The 8,892-nt window shown below is 40.0% G+C and overlaps 1 protein-coding gene across 2 annotated transcripts in view; it reads right to left on the reverse strand.

Annotated features, from left to right (window-relative positions):
* Positions 1 to 8,822, reverse strand: part of FANCD2 (FA complementation group D2) — a 60,615-nt gene extending 51,793 nt beyond the window's left edge. For both annotated transcript variants that reach the window (XM_080804550.1, XM_080804549.1), the window contains exons 1-7: positions 8,644 to 8,822; positions 6,809 to 6,906; positions 4,881 to 5,021; positions 3,793 to 3,860; positions 3,527 to 3,630; positions 2,228 to 2,288; positions 1,242 to 1,294 (exon numbers count right to left, since the gene is read on the reverse strand). In XM_080804550.1, coding sequence (XP_080660676.1) covers positions 1,242 to 1,294; positions 2,228 to 2,288; positions 3,527 to 3,630; positions 3,793 to 3,860; positions 4,881 to 5,021; positions 6,809 to 6,872 — 491 coding nt within the window. In that variant the 5' untranslated portion in view covers positions 6,873 to 6,906; positions 8,644 to 8,822. The remainder of the gene's footprint in view (positions 1 to 1,241; positions 1,295 to 2,227; positions 2,289 to 3,526; positions 3,631 to 3,792; positions 3,861 to 4,880; positions 5,022 to 6,808; positions 6,907 to 8,643) is intronic.
* Between the last annotated feature and the right edge of the window lie 70 nt (positions 8,823 to 8,892).

Below are 8,892 nucleotides of genomic sequence, written 5' to 3' on the forward strand. Positions count from 1 at the left end.
GAGAGAAAATCCCAAGTGGACTCCAAGTTGAGCATGGAGCCCAATGCAGGGTTAGATCTCACGACCCTGAGATCATGACTCAAGTTGAAACCAAGAGTCTGATGCTTAACTGACTGAGCCACCCAACAGACCCTGTATTTTTTTTTAAATAACATATTGGGCTAAACTATAAATACTGATTTGTAACCTTACCTTTCTTTCCAATTAATGCAAGGCATTAAATAGTCCTCTGTATAATTTTTAATGTCCACATAATATTCTATTATAGGCATGTACCTCACTTACTTAACCAATCCCCTAGAGTTGAACATCTCAATTGTTTACAATTTTTTGTTAAACAGTAATCTTATTCATTACTGTTTTCACTCAGTTACTACCTTAGGATAAATTAGAAGACATGGCTGAGCATTAAAGAGTATACAAAAATCTCAGGTTTTGAAACACACAACCTACTGCCCTTCAGAATGACTTGAACCAACTGATTATGTTTATCAGCAATGTATAAGCATGCCTGTTCATTACACTCAATAAGGGAGATCCTTTGAGAGTAGAAAAAAATGTATGTATTGTTTTAAATTTGTATCTTCTGGGGCACAGTGGGTTAAGCCTCTGCCTTCGGCTCAGGTCATGATCTCAGAGTCCTGGGATCGAGCCCCACTTCAGGCTCTCTGCTCAGCAGGGAGCCTGCTTCCCCCTCTCTCTCTGCCTGGCTCTCTGCCTACTTGTGATATTTGTCTGTCAAATAAATAAATAAAATCTTTAAAAAAAATTCATATCTTCGATTATTCATGAGCATTTAGAAAAAAATGTTTGATGCTCTTGTTATTTCTTTGTGAATTGTCTGTTAGTGACCTTTTTCTACTTTTCTATTAGGTTATTCATTTTTTCCCAATTTAGTTATTTTTTAAAGCAAATTCTAAAAAGTTTTGTATGCATACCCTACAAAATTGAAAGGATAAAGAACAGTATTCATAGAACATCTGATTCCAGTCATTGGCTTCTCTCCTTTGAGACAACCACTATTCATAGTTTATTGTGTATCCTTCTAGGAATATGCAGTCATATAAACAGATGAAATTTCAAAAAAAAAGACCCCACCGGAATTTTAGCAGTCAATTAAGAATCTGGTGTCACGATCAATATGACTTTCAGAGAAACTGATGATGTTTCAGAGTAATCTTTTCAGAGAGAAACTTGAGCACACAAAGGCAATTTAAGCATTCCAGAATAATTCCACTTACTTTTCAAAAAGAAATTCTGGCAACTTTTCAAATAAAGTTTTGATAATGGCAGGCTAAAAAAGAAGACATAAGGAGTTAGGAGATGGTCTTTAAATATACAACAGAAATACATAATTAACCACAATTTGCTCCAACAAGAGCTCTTAGAGGAAAACTGCTATAACTGAAATCTTATTTTAAGAATGGCCACTTGAATGCTGCCTACATTTTGAACATAAGCTGTTGGGACACAGAGACTTGTCAATGATGTGTCACCTAAAAAATTACCAAATGATTATGAAAGTAGCATTAAAATAATCAGATCATCAAAAATATTACTAAACATGACAACAGTTAACCTATGAAATGCAGACTTAAGATTATCAAATAGTTTGCAAGAAAAGAAGATTTCTCTCCAGAGGAGTCAGAGGGGTCTTAAATGTAAGCTAACTAAATTATATTGAAGATTTCCAAAGAAAAGGAAGGGACAGGAGTATAGGAAGATTCACAGTGAAGATTCACAGAAGAAAAGAGAAAAAATGGAGGACAGGGTAAGGCAAGACTTTACATTGTACGTTTTTATAATCTGAAACATTTAAAACATGTTAAAGCATTGTCTATTCAATGTATTAAAAGAGAGAGGAGGAGGAAAAGGGCAAAATCAAGTTAATCAGCAAGTAAAAATTGAAATGGGAGATGACACAGATGTGAATATAGCAGAGATATATAAGGTACTCAGAGCACAAGGGAGGAAAGTTTTACAAATCAGGAAGGAGAGGCTGACGGAATAAGTGAGAGTCCAAAGAAATGTAGTGGGCCAATCAACTCAGTCCAAAGCCACAGTAATTGCCGTACCAGATGCAGGTCAGCAATGAGGCTATGGTAAACTACTGCAAACCCAAATTCCCTGTTAACTCTACTAGACCCTGGGCTCAGGCATTTATACTTGGGCATACACCACAAATCAAGTCCATCAAATGTACAAAGAAAAAGTGACACAGTCTCACCTGTAATATGTCAATTCCCAGAAGCAATTTAATGAGGCTCTTAGAGTAAGATGTGCCTATGCTGTAAAAAAAAAAAAAAGAAAGAAAAAAAGATTTGCTTTTTGTTTTCCTTGTCTTAATGTTTTTATCGTTTCTTCATAAAATTGGTTAAATAAAAAATTTTCAATTTTTTTGAAGATTTAAAAAAATTTTTAATTTATTTGTCAGAGAGAAAAAGCACGCACGAGAGCCCACAAGTAGGGGGAGCAGCAGACAGAAAGAGAAGCAGGCTCTGCACTGAGCAAGGAGCTTGATGTGGGACTCGATCCCAGGACCCTAGGACCATGACCTGAGCCGAAGGCAGAAGCTTAATTGACTGAGCCACCAGGCGTCCCAAATACACAATATTTAAAAAGAAACTATCCTGTTATAGCAGAAATACAGAACATGAAAAAATTGCTTTTTTTTTTAAAAAGATTTTATTTATTCATTTGACAGACAGATCACAAGTAGGCAGAGAGGCAGGCAGAGAGAGAGGAGGAAGCAGGCTCCCTGCCGAGCAGAGAGCCCGATGCGGGGCTCGATTCCAGGACCCTGGGATCATGACCTGAGCCAAAGGCAGAGGCTTTAACCCACTGAGCCACCCAGATGCCCCGCTTTTTTTTTCTTTTTTTTAAAGATTTTATTTATTTGAGAGAGAAAGAGGGAGAGCAAATGTGTGCACAAGCAGGGGGAGTGAGAGAAGGAGAAGCAGGCTGCCCACTGAGCAGGGAGCCTGGTGTGGGGCTTGATCCCAGAACTCTGGGATTATGACCTGAGCCAAAGGCAGACACTTAACTGTGCCATCCAGGCATCCCTGCTCTTTTTTTTTTTTTTTTAAGATTTTATTTATTATGGGGGTGGGGCACAGAAAAAGCGAGCATGAGCTGGGGGAGAAGTAGAGGCGGAGGAAGAGAGAGCTGAGCACAGAACCTGACGCAGGGCTCAATCTCACAACTCTGAGATCATGACCTGAGCCAAAAATAGAAGTCGGACGCTCAACCGACTGAGTCACCCAGGTGCCAAGAGAAGATGATTCTTACACAGGGAGAAGTAGAGAGTTAAAATTCTATCAACACAGATGAGACACACTCCAGAAAACATTCTGGTTCTTAGTCTCATTAACTATAAATTAATAATTTAGAGGTTAAAACTGAAGATAAAACAGTTATAAATAAAAAATGAAATTCAAAAAATTGCATTCTCCCCCCATCGCCATCCCCCAATCCAGTTAGTATAACAGATTAAATGTCAGCAAGATTCCAAGCCTCCAGTCCATACCTGGCTTCCTCATCCTGCAGACGTTCACACGACAAAAGGCAGCTCCTGAAACTGTCTTGGTCCTCAATGTAAGATTCTAGGCCACTAACAAATTCTTCTATTATCTTAATGATATTGAAAAAACAAAGAGTAAGATTTTCAGTTTAACATTTGCTGTAGGTTAGCTAAAAATCATTCTAGTCCATTCAACTTTATGCCAGCGTCTTAATATTCCCAATTCCAGAGTAGTGCTGGCAAAAGCAAAAGTACCAGGAAGAAACACATACTTTGGGATAAGAAGGATGTTTCCTCAGAGTTTGAAAGAGCTTCTTTTGGAAAACAACTTGATCCACAGCTAAGAGGAAAAAACAGTTGATCAGCAGAGTCTTTAATACCTCCCACCATAGTTTTACTTTCCTAAATATAAGTTTCGTATCTTGTGAAACCAATAAGGATATTTTTAACCTAATTTCAGAGCCAAATTTTCTAAACCCATGGGAAAACAGATTTAGCTTTGACAGAGGATAGCTGCTAAGTATTCTAAAAAAGATATGGAATAATGGAGTAACCGATGCCCTAAAAGCAGGGCTTTAAATGGCTTTATAAATTTTCTTCTGAAATTACTCTGACACAGATCTAATTATTCTCTTGAGTATTAATTTATTTTTCCACAAGAAAACACAAAGTATTATTGGTATATGACATTTTTTTCTTAAAAAATTTTTAAAAAATTATAAAAAATAAAAATTAGAATTACTTAACATGCATTAATCAGTACTAGAGACTATAAAAATACTCTCTAAAAAGCAGTATCGGGGGGCGCCTGGGTGGCTCAGTAGGTTAAAGCCTCTGCCTTCGGCTCAGGTCATGATCCCAGGGTCCTGGGATCAAGCCTCACATCGGGCTCTCTGCTCGGCGGGGAGCCTGCTTCCTCCTCTCTCTCTCTCTGCCTGCTTCTCTGCCTACTCGTGATCTGTCTGTGAAATAAATAAATAAAATCTTTAAAAAAAAAAAAAAAAGCAGTATCGGGGCACCTGGGTGGCTCAGTGGGTTAGAGCCTCTCCCTTTGGCTCAGGTCATGATCCCAGGGTCCTGGGATCAAGCCCCGCGTCGGGCTCTCTGCTCAGTGGGGAGCCTGCTTCCTCCTCTCTCTCTGCTTGCCTCTCTGCCTACATGTGATCTCTGTCTGTCAAATAAATAAAATCTTTAAAAAATAAAAAAATAAAAAAATAAAAAGCGGTATCATTGTCATCTTTGTCTCGAGATGGCTGGTGCTCCCATTTTTAATCTTCACTGCCTCTCTATTTCAGAAGTCCATGATTCAATTCTGAGCCCTGCACTAAACCCAGAGAAAAGATTTAAATTAAAATATTACTTAGTTGATTCTGACTCTCTCCTGTTTTAAGAATAACTCCTGATGTTTTAAGAAGCTTTACAAAAACACTGTCATTTTCTTCAACTTCATTGTGAACATGAGATTTCTTTGTCTTCTTGGAAAGTGGCTGCTTCCTGGCTTCTGAAAACAGACAAAATTTTCAAGAATGTGACAAATAGTAAAGATTAAAACTGTAAACCTACAATAACCGTAAGAGGAAAATTGATGAGTTCTTGAAGAACTGTATTGGAATTGATGCTGTAGTAAAATTTTATCTCTAACAATGGTCAGCAACAGTGGCTTACAAACAAACAAATCAACAAACAATTATTTCTGCCTATTGCATTTTTAAAAAAGATTTTATTTATTTATTTGACAGAGATAGACACAGCGAGAGAGGGAACACAAGCAGGGGGAGTGGGAGAGGGAGAAGCAGGCTTCCTGCCGAGCAGAGAGCCTGATGCGGGGCTTGATCCCAGGACCCCGGGATCATGACCTGAGCAGAAGGCAGACGCTTAACAACTGAGCCACCAGGTCCCCTCTATTGCATTTTCATTTGAAGAATTCAAAACATGCCACTTCTAACAAAAATAACCATGGAAATGTTTTCCACCCAAATTCTAAAGCAGTTAGTGTGCCTCAAGCTGTTGTCTACAAACCAATGCAATCAAATCACTGAGAAGCTTATTAAAAGCACATTCTTAGGGGCCCCTAAGTGGCTCAGTCGGTTAAGTGTCTGCCTTTGGCTCAGGTCATGATTTCAGGGTCCTGGAATTGAACCCCACATCAGGCTCATTGTTCAGTGCAGAGCCTGCTTCTCCCTCGGGCTCCCTGCTCAGTGGGGAGTTGCTTCTCTCTCCCTCTGCTCCTCCCCATCCCTGTCTTGTGTTCTCTCTCTCTCTCAAATAAATAAAATCTTTAAAAAATAAATTAAAATAAAAGCACATTCTTAGATCACATCTCATAATTACTCAATTAAAATCTTGAGGATGGGGACCAGGCATTCGAATTTTTAAAAAGCTTTCCAGGTAATAATCTTGATGTACACCAAAGTGTGAGAACCAACGATCTTGATGCAGGAGTAAAAAGAATCAGGCAGGTTCTCTGGCATCAAGTCTTTGAGTACAAAGCCCAGATTGGTTTTATCCCAAGGCTTTCAATGCAAGAGAAGTAATAAAACATAATAAACAAACGAAAACAAACAGTACTTGAAATTAAGTGGGATTATTTCCTCTTCTCCCTTAATGATGTAACAAGTTAGAACTCCCTTAACAAAGCAGATAAATATAATAAATGGGAAAAAAACCTATCAACTGCTTTCCATCAGAAGTAAGTAGGGGCCTCTGTCAACCACATTCTCAAATGGACAGTCCATACTGTTTCTTCACCCCTGGCATGGTTGCTCTGATATAATGCCTTTCTTTTATGCATCCCTATCACAGTTTTATCTGGATTATAATTTTTTTAAAGAATTTCAGTTTTAAGCAATCTCTACACGCAACATGGGCCTCGAATTCACAACCCTGAGATCAAGAGTCACAAGCTCCACTGACTGAACCAGGCACCCCCATACTATAATTCTTTTTAAGGGAGGAAAGAGGACCATAAACCTTTTTTAAAGGACAGACGACTATGTTGCACCTTCTGTCTCAGCACCTAGATGATGTAAGTGGATAAGCTCTATAATACTATTTTCTATAATACTAATTTCTCTTATGGATGTGGAGACTAAGACTGTGGCCAAGCCCAAAGTCATACATGGAATTAGAAGCAGAAACTCAATCCCAAATCTCCTGATACTAGATTCTGTGTGCTCTAACCATTAAGACTTGATGACTCCCAGGACTTAAAAGGAGGAACTTTATCTCTCTTTAAGTGCCTCACACATTTGCTACCGGAAATAAAACAACAAATGACTAGATACTTACTGGAGACATCTTCTATCAGGCTCTCTTTATCCTCTGATTTTGACAGCCTTCTCTTGGAAACCATTTTGACTGGAAGTCTTCTGCAATTAAATTACTTTCTAGAGCAAAATCAGAGAATAGAAGTTACCCTCTAGAAGCTAGATAAGTTTTGAGAAGTTAAAGTTATCGCTCAAAGAAAACTACCCTACCCAAAAAACTAAAGTGGTTCTAGTTTTTACACTAAAGTTGTCTAACTCCAGGCATTGAAAGAATATCAACTCCTATATCTGGTCAATACTCCCTTCCTTTCTAAACTTGCTTACCTAGTTGCCTCTTTAGCAAGGCCACCTTCCTCTTGCTAAAGGATGAGATCCAGTTCTCTTTCTGATATCCCAGATCCTTCATCATCTGGCTCCAATCTACCGCTCCTTTAACTCATTAATCCAATATTGTATGTTAGAAACTGTGCTAGGTGCTGGGGTTATAAGTATGAACCAGATATGATCACTGTCCTCAGGGAGTTTACAGTATAGTAATGAGTAGTCTTTTTTTTTTTTTTTAAAGATTTTATTTATTTATTTGACAGAGCGATAGAGAGAGCACAAGTAAGCAGAGCGGCAGGCAGAAGGAGAGAGAGAGAGAAGCAGGCTCTCTGCGGAGCAGGGAGCCCGATGCAGGGCTTGATCTCTGGACCCTAGAATCATGACCTGAGATGAAGGCAGCCGCTTAACCAACTGAGCCACCCAGGCACCCCTAGTAATGAGTAGTCTTGAGGTAGTTATTTAGGTACAGTTGTATAAGTGCTATAAGAGAGAAGCACAGGGTGCTATGAGAGCTTACAAGGAAATTTAATCTATTTGGGGGTAGAGGAGATTAAGAAAAGCAGGGACAATTTCTCAGGGATAATTTCTGTAAGAAAAAAGTATTAAAGCAGGGACTTGAAGGCTGAAACAGGAGTTAGCCCATAGAAGATGTATGAGAAGAGTAGTCTGGGCAGGAAAATAGTCAACACAGAACCGGTAAGGAGCCTGCAGAATTAGAAATGAACCTGAACACTAAGGCCTCCTACTCTATCTGGTAAACCAAAACATTCTTGGTCTCAGTGCTTTTGCATAAGGTGTTTTCACCTGAAATGCTTTTATCTGCCTGGAAACTACTACTCATCCTTAAAGACACAGTCAAATGTCATATTCCTTGAAAAATATTCCTCCTATCCCCAAAGGAGCTTTCTACTCCAGCCTCCCTGTTCCATAGAGTATATCTAGGATCCCTACCACATCACACCAGACTGTGGGGCTCATTGAGAACAGGAGCTCAGTCTCACTTATCTCTGTATCCCTAGTGCCCAGCACGGTACCTGGCATAAAATTTCTGAGCATATTCCCTACATGAGAACGGCTGGCAGGCAGGTAAATTCTAATAACTAACAAGAACGATTATAAATCCTTCATAATTACTCACAAGCCTTTTTGAGGTAAGTCTCCTTATTATTCTCATTCAGTGGTGGAGTTGGGTTTCTAAGTCAGGTAGTCTGACTCCAGAATCTGCACTACCTACCAACTATACTTTTGATTATAGTGATGGTTTCCAACAATAGTTAACATTTACTATGTACCACGCACCATGCTAAGGATTTTCTTTATCCACTGCCTCGTTAAATACTTATAACCGTTATCAGCCATTTTACGGACAAAAATTAAGTTAGGGTCGTCTGACTTCAGGGCACAAGCCCACAACACGGCTTCTTTCCAAAGAAGCCTTAAAGCCTGGTGGGTGGGGCCGACTGTCTGGACCAGGTCGTTCGGAAAGAAGTTGGGGGTAAAAGCCTTCGTCATTTTAACGACGCAGAAAGGTACCTGGGGGGGAGGGGATTATCCCACGATCCGGCAGAGGAGAAGGCCGAGGTTCGGGGCGCGGAGCCCCAGAAGGAAAAGCCGAACTCGGCCGGGGCCCAGCGAGCAGGCCACAGTGACGCTGGGCCTCGAGAGACCGCGACCGCTGCTCCACTCACCCGCCGAGAAGCCGTCTCCGCCCCTTCTTTTCGACTTTGGCGCCCGGCGAGACGCCACGCTGACGCCACGGAGGCGCGCCTCGCCTTGACGCTA

Source organism: Martes martes (genome assembly GCF_963455335.1).
Source record: "Martes martes genome assembly, chromosome: 1".
NCBI classification, from domain to species: Eukaryota; Metazoa; Chordata; class Mammalia; order Carnivora; family Mustelidae; genus Martes; species Martes martes.